Raw genomic sequence first — 12,203 nt, forward strand, 5'->3', positions numbered from 1 at the left:
TCCACTTTTTTTTTGGGTACAGGACATTGAAACCAGGGCTGCTTAACTACTAAGCCACATCCCCAACCCTTTTAAAAATATTTTGAGATAGGATCTCACTAAGTTATGCTTACGGCCTCGATAAATTGTTGAGCCTGGCTTTGAACTTGTGATCATCCTACCTCAGCCTCCAGAGCTGCTGGGATTACAAGATATGTACCACTGTGCCTGGCTCTCCAGCCCTTTTTAAATCTTTTATTTTGAGACTGGTCTCAATAAGTTGCTTAGGACCTCACTAAGTTGTGGAGACTGGCCTCGAATTTACTGTTCTCCTGACTCAGCCTCCTAAGGTACTGGGATTATAGTCATGTGCCACCACTACCAGTGATTGGTATCTCTTTTGCAAAAGAAACAGGTGGTGCACATCTGTAATCTGGGAGACTTGGAAGGCTGAGGCAGGAGGATTGCAAGTTGGAGGACAACCTCAGTAATTTAGGGAGTAAAAAATAAAAAGGTCTGGGGATGTAGCTCAGTGGTAGAGTGCCCTTGGGTTCAATACCTAGTATCCTCTCCCCAACTCCACCCTCACATGAGGAAACAGGCTCAGAGAGACTAAATAACTTGCCCAAGTCACAAAGCCCGTGAAGTACAGGATTTCAAGCCCGGGTCTGCAAGGCCCACTAGAAGGGTCCATAGAAGAAACTTTTCATTTCCAGCAAGGTGGGCTCTATAGGAGGGGATGGTACAGTCTACTCTGGACTGGGGCTCAAGGCCCTTCCAGGAAGCACAATTGAGTCAGAACAGTGAGAAGTGACACCACCTTCCTCCCCACCCAGAAAATCCCTGGAGGGGATTACCTGGGGCAGGGGCAGGCTGGGGTGCTCTGAGCAGGCAGGGTGCTCCAAGCAAGCTAAGGACTGGCTAACTCAGTGTCAAAGCCACAGGGGCACTGAAGGGCCCAGCCTGGGATCTGTGGGCAGCCTGTGGCCATGCTGGCATTCCAGGGGCCTGCCTGGCATTTGGGGAATGTCCCAGGAAAAGTCTTGGCCTTCTGAGAGGCTCAGAAAGGGGATGTGTTCCTAGATGGGTGGTGGGAGGTGATGTTTGTAGGGAATGTCCCTTCTGAGGGAGGAAGATGAAGCACTGGGGTCCTGAAGGATGGGAGAGCTACAACCAGAGTCACACTCTCCACACAAAGTCAACACAAATTTGGGGCTTGGGTGGGGGAGTGGGAGGCACTGAGACCTCGCTCTGAGCTGGGCTGTCCTAGGGTTGTCTGACCTCTCTGATGTACCTAAAAAATGGGAACAGTAATTCCTGCCCTGTCCACCCCACCGCCTGGTAGATCAGAAGCATGTGACTGTGCATCACCAGAATGGGGACACTGGCACTGACACCCCCGCTATCACTGAGACCTATTTGGGCCAGCCAGGCTGCATGGCACTGGGACAGAAGCCTCAGGGAACCACAACTTCTGCTCCAGAGGGTCTTTCTGCAAGGTCTAAGTGCATCCTGGATTGGGCGGTTGGTCTCCAGCTCCAGCCCGACCGTTCCTCACCAGGTCTTCTCATCTGCCAACCTTCTTCTACCTATCTCTGGCTCCTTCAAGACTCTGCTCTAAGGCCACTTTCTGGGGCGCTCCGGATCCGACTCCATCTATCATGGATCTGCGTTGTAGTTCTTGCGGCCTCTAAAGTCACCTCCCACCTGGCTTGTCTATCTCCACCCCTCCCCCCCAGGTTTGGGGCGGTGGGGCACATCCCATGGGTTCCATAGTGGGCACTGGGAACCAGGGATGGAGCGATGACATGGGGGAAGCCGGCGGCCGCGGGAGGAGCGAGGGCTGCAGAGGCCGGTGGTGGAGAAGGAACGGACGCTGAGTGACAAGCCGCGCCCGGCGCCCCCCGGGCAGCCCTCCGCAGAGTCTGCTCCGGGCCCTCCCCTGCCAAGCTGGGGGCGGGGCGGGGCCTCGCGGCGCTGACGTCACTCCGCCTATAAAGCGGGCGGGAGCGGCGGGCTGGCTTTGTGGAGCGCTGCGGAGGGTGCGCACGGGCCGCGGCCGCTAAACAAAGGAGCAGGGGAGCCGCTGCGGGGACCGCCACTCACCTCCCGGGCCGCGCCGGGGCCTCCGCCCGCCGCCACCATGACCGCCAACGGCACGGCCGAAGCCGTGCAGATCCAGTTCGGCCTCATCAACTGCGGCAACAAGTACCTGACGGCTGAGGCGTTCGGGTTCAAGGTGAACGCGTCGGCCAGCAGCCTGAAGAAGAAGCAGATCTGGACCCTGGAGCAGCCGCCCGACGAGGCGGGCAGCGCAGCCGTGTGTCTGCGCAGCCACCTAGGCCGCTACCTAGCAGCGGACAAGGACGGCAACGTGACCTGCGAGTGCGAGGTGCCGGGCGCCGACTGCCGCTTTCTCATCGTGGCGCACGACGACGGCCGCTGGTCGCTGCAGTCCGAGGCGCACCGGCGCTACTTTGGCGGCACCGAGGACCGCCTGTCGTGCTTCGCCCAGACCGTGTCACCGGCCGAGAAATGGAGCGTGCACATCGCCATGCACCCGCAGGTCAACATTTACAGCCTGACCCGAAAGCGCTACGCGCACCTGAGCGCACGGCCGGCAGACGAGATTGCTGTGGACCGCGACGTGCCCTGGGGCGTCGACTCGCTGATCACGCTCGCCTTCCAGGACCAGCGCTACAGCGTGCAGACCGCTGACCACCGCTTCCTGCGCCACGACGGGCGCCTGGTAGCGCGCCCCGAGCCCGCCACCGGCTACACGCTGGAGTTCCGCTCCGGCAAGGTGGCCTTCCGCGACTGCGAAGGCCGCTACCTGGCGCCGTCTGGGCCCAGTGGCACGCTGAAGGCGGGCAAGGCCACCAAGGTGGGCAAGGACGAGCTCTTCGCCCTGGAGCAAAGCTGCGCCCAGGTCGTGCTGCAGGCGGCCAATGAGAGGAACGTGTCCACGCGCCAGGGTGAGTGGGGACGCCGCCCCGCGTCTCCCGGTCGGTGCACAAAGCACACCCCACCCGCATCCTTATAGTCTCCCGCCCTTTCCAGCCCGCGGCGCCGCTGCTATCGCCAGTTCCTTGAGTGCCCTGCGCTAGGCGTACAGGCCACCTCGCCCCTCCACGGGACTTGTGTTTCCGCCAGAGGAGGGGGCAAAGGGGTGGGGCCTCGCCCTTCCTCAGGCGCCGCTACGTGCCTCCCATCCGAGGCTGGAGTCGTGGGGCTCCCTAGGCCCAGCTTTGGAGCCGCCCTGTGTGCCACCCCCACCCAACCTGGGTTCTCCCCACGCGCGCTGATGCCTCGAATCCTCCCAGTTCTTGGGGAGTGGGCGCCCCCGCCCCTTTGCTCTTGTGGGTCCGCCTTTCCGCAGGCCTTTAGAGAGAGGGCGGTGGCGACGGTCACCACTGGCTCAGGCCCCCAACCCCCTTCCTCCTGTCGCTGGCAAGGTGGGGGAGGTTAGCCGGGCTTTTGATCCCGACGGGGTGTGCTTCCACCTCCCCTCGAGCCTGGCCTTGTGCACCTCCTCCCATTGCCGGGCGGGGTCGGGGCCTGCGGGGCGGGGGGGTGGGGGCTTCCCGAGTGTCTGCCCTTCCCCCAGCCCCTCCTCCCTCGCCTGCCCCGCGCTGGAGGCCGCGGCCTTTGTGAGCAGGGGGCGGGTCGCCTCTCTGGGCCCTCCCTCTCCCCCTTTGTCCTGCTTGGTCTCTGCAGATGGGAAAACCAGATGCAGCGGGGCGGGGGAGGGGATCGGCTCTGGAGGGTCCTCTTGCGGAGGAAGCTCCCATGCGGCTATAGACGCTGTTCAGGCGCAATGTCCCGTCCAGAGGCGCCCCGGGAGGCGGCCTCACTCCTCGCGCAGCAGCCGGCCAGCAGCGTGGCTCGGATGGCAGCGCGCCAGGCACCCCGCCCTGTGCTCCGCTCAGCGGGCGTCTGAGCTGCCTGGGCGCTCGGAGGGAGACCCCAGCCCCAGCCGGACTCCCCGGGGAAGCCCCTACCCCGGAGTGGATTCGTGCCCAAAAACCCTACAGGGAACAACTGGCGGCAACTCGATCCGTCCCTTCCAGGGCCTCCCGCAGGCAGGCCATTTCCGACGGGTCTGGGCGCCAGAAGTGAGTCCCCCTCTTTGCCTCCTTTCCCAGATCCTCCCCCCTGGCCCTGTCTCTGCCTTCTGGCGTTCCCTCTCCTTTGCCAAGAAGCTGTTTGCAGCCAGAGGCCCCCTGGAGAGGCCTGTGAGGGTCTTGCTCCTGGATGGGCAGTTGGACCCCAGCCTTGGAGATAATTGGATGGGAACCCAGTCAGTTCCCTCCCAGTGGAGGGGGTCCTCGGATGGCCATTCTCCTGACTGGCTTTGGGCCCCTTTGGCAGTGAGGTAAAGGTGGAGGCCTGGGAGGGGCCTGAGTTAGCTGAGGTAAGGCCCAGAGAGGTGAAGCCACTTGCCCTGGGTCAGGCAGCAAGTAAATAGTTTGCAGGACTGGGTATGTTTGACTCTAGAATGTGCCCTTATCTGGGCACCCCTGTGCTTGCCAGCATTCTGTTTCCCATCTCACAGTTCTAGGTGGATCAGGATTTCTACCTGTTTAGTAAACATTGAGGATGTGCCGAGATGTGAGTGGAGAAGAAATGTAGCTTACCTTCTCTTGGGGACATGACTGAGATATCAAGGAAAAGACTGGGGATACCAGGATCAGGTTCTCCGATTGTATGGGCAGGTTGCTCCTTCCTGAGAGGACACTTGAGCTGACCTTGAGAGTGACATGGCTATACTAAGTGTGGGGAACAGTGGTGGCTACAGCTTGTGCAAAGGCCCTGTGGCAGGAAGGCACGGATGAAATTTGTAGCTAGGATGAAGTTTGGGAGGTTGGGAGGTGGGGCTGGGGGGACTTGCAGGGCCACAGGACTTGGATGGTACTCATTAACACAGATGTTATCTGTGACTATTGGGCTGTGTCCAGAGCCTCCTTCCCTGGGGAGGATGGGACTAGAGCAGGTGACCTTAGTCCTTGGGGGCCCGAGGAGGAACAGAGAGTCTGAGGGTATTTTTTGGCAAGCCTGGGCAGACACCTCTCTGTAGTACAGCTCACTTGGGGCACCACAGTTATGATTCAAGCTGATTCAGTTATGATTTCAGGAGGAGCCTGAAATTGAAGTAAGGCTGATCTGGCTATCTTGGTGTTTAAAGGGATATGAAATGGGGGATGGGGAGGCTTGGGGGTCTGAGGCTGAGCCTCCACTGTATCAGCAAACGCTGCCGCCTCAGGGCTTCCAGGGGTGGAGGGGACACAGGATCCTGAACCTTCATGGGGTGGGGGTGTGTCTTGGATAGGCCTTCGTGGCAGGAAGGCGGGCCTGGGTTCCGCACATGTTGGGAACTGCCAGTCAGGAAGGAGGAGGATCCTGGGGCTGGGCTGGGGAATATGAATCATCCCTGCAGGATGTGTGCGGCTGGGTCTGCGGGGGCCGGGTGCTCCTGGCAGAGGCTGCCTCCTGCCTTCCAGCCTCAGTTTCCCCAACTGGGACGTGCACAGACTCCCCAGGTAGGCCGTGCTCCTGGGAGGAGACGTCACAACAGGGCCCGGTTAGCCTGTGAACAAGCCCTTACCCAGGTGGCATCTCCCTCCTGCTCAGGACGCTGCCCTGCGTGGCTCAGCACACTCCTCTGGTCTCGGCCTCTCTTCTTGTCACTTGCCCTTGTATCTGAGCTCTGCCCCCAGCTTGGCTCTGTGGTGCCCTGTCCCAGCTATTCCAAGGGACTGTCAGGCTAGGCTTTGCGAGAATGCATGAGTTCTCTCCCTGAGGCAGGGGATGGCCTGTGAGACGGAGAAGGGGTTCAGGGGTTCCCAGCTGCCTAGAGAGAGGGAGACGAGGTGAGGCCACGGGTTTTCCAAGCCCCCTCCCTAATCGGGATGGGTTCAGGGGAAGTGCCTGTATTGGACAAGCCAGGGGGATTTGGGAGCTCCTAAGGGCTGGAGGGGGTTCAGGAAGGTGACCTCAGGGAGCGAGTGCCCTTTTTGAGCCCCCCCAGAGAGTGGCAGAGAAGCTGGGCGCAGGAGTCAGGATGGAGGGCGGGCAGGGGCCCAGGGCTTCCTGGAGAGGGCAAGAGCTGTGTCCTGGGCGCCTTTGAGGAGCCTCCTGGCTCCGTGGGGCTCTCAGGTTTTCTGTGCCGCGGTTGAAGAGATAAATCCCACAGAAAACCCGTTCCCATGGTAACAGCGCCCAATTAGAGGCAACAAGGCTAAGTGGGGCTTTTGGGGGCTGGGTGGGGCCTTTGGGAGCCCAGCTGGGTGGGTGGGGACCACTCCCCTCCCCCAGCCCTTCCTGGTGGGAGGACCTGGGGGTACTTGGCACCAGGCCCCCGGAAGGCTCCCTACATCCTGGCAGGGATGAACCCTGAGGCAGGGTTCAGTGAAGGTGTCACCCAGGGTGCCTGGTGCCACCTCGGGTGCCTCCCCGTCTGGTTGAGGCCTTTCATCAAACTTTCTGAGGCCTGGAGGCAATCCCGTGGGTGGGGTGTGAGGACCCAAGAAGATGGTGGCCGTCCCTGGCCCTGGGGGAGTAGTGGCCTCTCCAGGAGCTCCCTGTCTTCCTCTGTCTGGAGGAGGAGGATGGTGTCACTTCATGGGGTTGCTGGGAGGACTGGGCTTGACTGGTGTCCGCTCTTGCACAGGTGTAGCTGGTGGTGCCCTGGTCATCTGCGAGGCCCTCAGCCCCAGGTCCTGTCCCCTTGGCCTCCTTCCTGCGCCTACTGTCCTTCCTCAGGAGCCTGGGCCCCCTCTGTGCTGCTGGGGTGGTCCCCAGGGGCTTTCCCTCCTGCCTGTTCCCTTCCTTCCCTCTGGTCACTGTGTTGGGCCGTGGTGCTCTGTGGCTGGGGCGGGCTGGGGCCTACCATGCAGCCTCCTAGAGCAGGATCCTGAACCCCCTGCCCAGCTCGCCTGGCTGATGGACGCTTGGCCTGCCTGCAGATGCGCACCCCCTTTCTGGGCAGGCGAGGGGGACCGTGGGAGGTGCCTGTGTAGCTGTGGCCATAGGGCAACCCTGTGGCTTTGGCTCCTCTCACTGGGTGGGGTCTGAGCAAGGAGAGACCCCGGCTTCCCTGGGGCCTGGTAGTAGGTCTGTTCACCAACAGGGGCCCAGGGGACAGGTGAGAGGCCCAGAGGTTCTAAGAGGGGCAGGGGCAGAGGCTCGGACTGTCAGGAGGAGGCTGCACCCATCCCTTAGTAGACCCAAGGCACAGTGGGGGGAAGGAGGGTGTGGCCAGGAGTCTGCTCCCTCCCCTCCTAGAGCTACAGACCTTACTTTTTCACCCTGTGACCTTGGTCCAAGGACATGCACCCTCAGGCTCAGTCTCCCTCTTTGTGAAGGAGGGCTGAGGGTCTCCTCTGCCTGGCACTTAGGGACATGTGATTGGGTTCAGATGGCAGCAACACCCCCAGACTTGGAGGATGTGAACTAAAGGTGGGTCCTTGCCAGGTGGGTGTCGCAAGCCTGTAATCCCAGTGCCTCGGGAGGCTGAGGCAGGAGGATCATCCCAGGAGGGGGCGGGGTTCCAATTTAGCTGAGGCTCTAAGCTACTCCGTGAGACCCTGTCTCTGAATAAAAAATAAAAAAGGGCTGGGGTTGTGGTTCAGTGGTTAAGCACCCCTGGGTTCAATCCCTGGGACCAAAAAAGAAAAGAAAAAAAGTGAGTCCTTCCGCTTCAGGCTCCAAGATCAGCCAGCTGTCCTCTCCTCTGTAGGATGTCACCTGCCATGCCCTTGGGGCCCTGCTTCTTCGAGGCCCCGAAAGGTCCCTCTTCTGGGTTTTTCGCTAAAGGAATCAAGGGACAAAATGACAGGGGCTGCACTGCAGTGGGGGGCGGGGAGGGAGGAGCCTTCCCAAGGATCAACATGGTCACCCGGGCTCTTTCCTGATGCAAACAGATGTCACACAGCTCCCAGGCCCAGACACAGCACACACGTGGGTGAAGCACACACGTGCGTAACAGACAGTGGGGGTGTCCCGCGCCCAGTGTTCAGCGGCGAGGGGGCGTGACGAGTTTTCTAAGTGTTCTGGAAGGATCCTGTGCTCTTGTGTTTTACTCTTTTAAATCTCACCCATTCTGGAAGCAGGAAGACTGTAACGAACCCCCATATACCGCCTGCGCCCCGCCTTCCCCAACCGGCGATGTGCTGCCAAAATATCTCCATCTGTGCCTTTATGTGATGTTTTTGGTTGTATTTAAAGCAAATCCCTGACACCAGGGCGTTTTATCCTGAAATACTTCCATCTGTACCTAAAAAAATCAAGGCCATTTCTTACATAACCACAACATACACTCAGTCTCTCCTGCCCAGTCCCAGGCCACAGGAAGGTTCCTCACCTGGCTCCAGAGAACCTCTTGAGGTGATTTGTTCAGAGGTGTCACTTCTGTTTGTTTGTTTGCTTTGGTTTTGGTGCCTGGGAAGGACCCAGGAACTCTTGCAGGCTGAGCATGTGCCCTGCGCCACCAGCCCTTATAATCTTTTTTTCCATTTTTTGGTACTGAGGATTGAACCCCAGGGTGCATAACCACTGAACCACATCCTCAGCCCGTTTTTCTACTTTTTATTAGAGACAGGGTCTTGCTGAGTTGATAAGGGCCTCGCACAAACGCTGAGGCTGGGTTTGAACGCGTGATCCTCCTGCCTCAGCCTCCCAAGCTGCTGGGATTGTAGGCATTGATTGACTACCACCCCCAGTGCCCCTAGGGTATTCTGTGGTCAGAGGTAGAAGGTGGAAATGGTGTAGCGAGCTGGGCCCTTGACTGTCAGCCCAGCCTTTGTGACTGGGTCCTGTCGGCTGCCTCTCATGTGCAGGCTGAGGGTCTCCCTGCCCCCCCTTCCCTGTGGTGTCCCTGTGTGTGTGGATGTGTGATGGCAGGGCAGTGGGTCCAGAACTGGGGGACACAAGGTGCTCTGTACCAGCCAAGGGCTCCCTCTCCGCAGGTATGGATCTGTCGGCCAATCAGGACGAGGAGACTGACCAGGAGACCTTCCAGCTGGAGATCGACCGGGACACCCGAAAGTGTGCCTTCCGCACGCACACGGGCAAATACTGGACGCTGACATCCACCGGGGGTGTGCAGTCCACCGCGTCCACCAAGTGAGTGGCCCCCTTCCCCTGCCCGTGCTCTCATCCCTTCCTCCTGTGCCACCCAGATGGCACCCTGACCCTATCCCAACACCCCCAGGAATGCCAGCTGCTTCTTTGACATTGAGTGGCGAGATCGGCGCATCACCCTGAGAGCGTCCAATGGCAAGTTTGTGACCGCCAAGAAGAACGGGCAGCTGGCCGCCTCGGTGGAGACAGCAGGTAGCTGCCTTTGGGCACATGCCATGTCTCTGGTTCCCTGGCGCCGCCCTTATAGCCAGGAAGGTCAGGCACACCATGGTCACTTACCAGCCCCACCTGAAGCCCACACTGTGCTGGGCATCCCTCAAACTGGCCCTGCCCCTGCTTACCCAAGAGCTGGCTGCTGTGTGACCCCCCAGCTTCTGGCTTTCCCTCTCTGAGCCATATCCTGGTTGTCCCAGCTCCCACCCTGCCCCCTTTCATGAGGCTCACTGCCCCTCTCCTCCTGGCACAGGGGACTCGGAGCTATTCCTCATGAAGCTGATCAACCGCCCTATAATCGTGTTTCGTGGGGAACATGGCTTCATCGGCTGCCGTAAGGTCACTGGCACCCTGGATGCCAATCGCTCCAACTACGACGTCTTCCAGCTGGAGTTCAATGACGGCGCCTACAACATCAAAGGCAGGTTCTTCTGGAAGGTGCCAGCCAGGGAGCACTGTGGCCCTGCCTGGCCCCAGGGGAGGGGTGTCCCGTGGCCACCAGCGCCCTGCACTGGGAACCACGCTTTCCCTCTTGTCTGTATGGGGGACTTACCTGCTTGCCCTGGACTGGGGGACACGGAGGGTGGAGGTGAGCAGGGAGGTGAGTCGGGGGAGGCTGGCTGGATACACCTCAGCTGCCGGACTGAACCCCAGACTCCAGAGTAGCTGAGCTGGACTCAGAGCTCCATGTGTCCAGTGTGGGCAGGAGGGTTTGGGGGGCACGGGGACTCCAGTCAGTTCTAGAAGCTGGTGGGGGACATTGATCCTTGAAAAGGAAGAGGAAGGCCGAGCGGGGTGGGAGCCGGAGGGCAGGTGGGGGTGGGGGTCTCCAGGACACAGCTTGACGGGTCCTCCCTCCCCAGACTCCACAGGCAAGTACTGGATGGTGGGCAGTGACTCCTCTGTCACCAGCAGCAGTGACGTCCCTGTGGACTTCTTCTTCGAGTTCTGCGACTATAACAAGGTGGCCATCAAGGTGGGCGGGCGCTATCTGAAGGGGGACCATGCGGGGGTCCTGAAGGCCTGTGCAGAGACCATCGATCCCGCCTCGCTGTGGGAGTACTAGGCCCACCCTGGCCTGCCTGGGGGCTCCTTCAGTCCCTCCTGCTAACCCTCTTCTTCAGGTGGCCCTGTGGCAGCTGGTGAGCCCCTTGCCTTTGAAACTGGAAACCCCAGAGAAAAATGGTGCCCCCACCTGTTGCCCCTACTGACTCCCTCCCCCTGTCCCCAGGGGTCAGCAGCTGCAGCCCATCCCTTGGAGGGACTTCGCGTCCCTCTGCCCTCTTGTGCCAAGGGACAAGGCTGCCACCTCTTTCTTCTGACCTCAGACGACTCTGAGCCTTATTTCCCGGGAAGTGGCTGCGGGACAGTGTGGTCTGGCAGGCCCCTGGGCATGGCGGGAACGCTTAACTGGAATCTCCTGCTCCCTCCTGCAGCCTTTCCCTGCCCCCAGGAGCTGGGTGCTTGTCCCCAGCCAGCCAGCGGGGACTCTTCCATGGAGCCTAGTCCTGCATACCTGTAGAGGAGGGTGGCCTTCCCGTGGGGCTGACCTAGCCGGGGCAGACTTGCCCGTGTGTGTTGTTTGGGGTCCTGGCTGGATGGCAGAGTCTCTGCTCCCTGACTTTAAGCAGGCTGCAGGTCCTGCCCCCGGGGCATTCTGGGCTGGGCTGGGTTGGGGATGCCCTGCTCCTGTCTCTTCCCTTCCACTCTGGCCTGACTGGAAGCAGAAAATGACCAAATCAGTATTTTTTTTTTTTTTTTTTTTTTTAATGTCACTGCTGGAGGCGCCCTGGGCAAGCCTGGTTGCAGTTGTGAGTGGTCTTGGCGGGGTCTTGGCACTTGCCCACCCCCCACTGGTGCCCTCCTCCCTCCCTCTGCCCACCCCCAGCCCTGGGCCCCTATGCCTCAGCCAGAGCCCTGCCATGTTTGGTGCTCCATGCCTGACACCTCGGGTCTCCTGGGCAGGAAGAAGCCAGGTGTTCCCTCCAGCTGGGAGCTCTGGGGTGAGCCTGAGCCCTCCAGGTCCCGGCCACCCTGCCCCGACCTCCCCTCCACCGTGCATCTCACTCTGGGTGTCTTGGTCTTTTATTTTTTGTAAGTGTCATTTGTATAACTCTAAATGTCCATGATAGTAGCTTCGAACTGGAAAAAAAAAAAAAAGCAAAATAAAGTACTGCAAGTCTGCACCCCTGAGCAGCCTGTGTCTTGGTGGGGGCTGGGACGGGTGGGGGAGACCTGGAAGGCAGGCAGGCCCTGGCTGCAGCGGGTGGCCGGGAGCTCTGAACCAGGCTCCCCAAGGAAGTGCACTCTGGTTTAGCCCCCTCTGCCCAGACCCCCAGGCTCCCAGTAGGAGCGGGGCTGAGTACTGGGCCTGGGGTGGGATTCGCACTCCCATTCTGCGTGCTGAATATTCAAGTGCAGGTCAAGGGTAATTCGCCCTCGGTTGATAGATGCCCCTGCCCAGGGGTCCCTTCCCCAACATTAAATTACACACCCCACAAATGACATGCAGTATGCACATGGGGCTGGGTTAAGCTCGGAGGCGGGTCTCTCCCAGGCAGACAGGAAACTGAGGCCTATAGACCAGGATGTTAAGCCCATGCCCTTGCCTGGCTGAGCTCCATGGGGCCAGCCTCTGCAGGGACTCCGGAGGGGCAGGCCTTGAACTGGGCCTTGTGTGTTTCCATTTCATGCCAGGGTATCCCTAGGGTTCCATTTTACAGAGGGGGAAACAGGCGAAGAGCAGAGTTACACCCTTGCGTGGTGGGCAGCGAGCCAGCAGGTGCCCACCAGCCAGGCCAGGATGGAAGATGGTGCTGGCCCCCACCTGTCCGAGGCCCAGAGGGCACACTGATTGGCCGCTGATGACA

The 12,203-nt window shown here is 60.2% G+C and overlaps 1 protein-coding gene across 2 annotated transcripts; it reads left to right on the top strand.

The window, feature by feature from the left end:
• The first annotated feature begins 1,979 nt into the window (after positions 1-1,979).
• On the top strand, positions 1,980-11,513 carry FSCN1 (fascin actin-bundling protein 1). 2 transcript variants are annotated; one of them, XM_081298995.1, is made up of 5 exons: positions 1,982-2,954; positions 8,946-9,102; positions 9,191-9,312; positions 9,587-9,754; positions 10,197-11,513. In XM_081298995.1, exons 1-5 carry the CDS (start codon positions 2,123-2,125, stop codon positions 10,397-10,399), a joined length of 1,482 nt encoding a protein of 493 aa, XP_081155121.1. In that variant the 5' UTR covers positions 1,982-2,122; the 3' UTR covers positions 10,400-11,513. The 2 variants fall into 2 exon arrangements, with proteins under 2 accessions (XP_081155120.1, XP_081155121.1); XM_081298994.1 differs by lacking the exon at positions 10,197-11,513 and having other exon boundaries at positions 1,980-2,954; positions 9,587-10,014.
• Positions 11,514-12,203: the final 690 nt, after the last annotated feature.

This window comes from Spermophilus citellus, assembly GCF_964194105.1.
Source record: "Spermophilus citellus genome assembly, chromosome: 6".
NCBI lineage: Eukaryota > Metazoa > Chordata > Mammalia > Rodentia > Sciuridae > Spermophilus > Spermophilus citellus.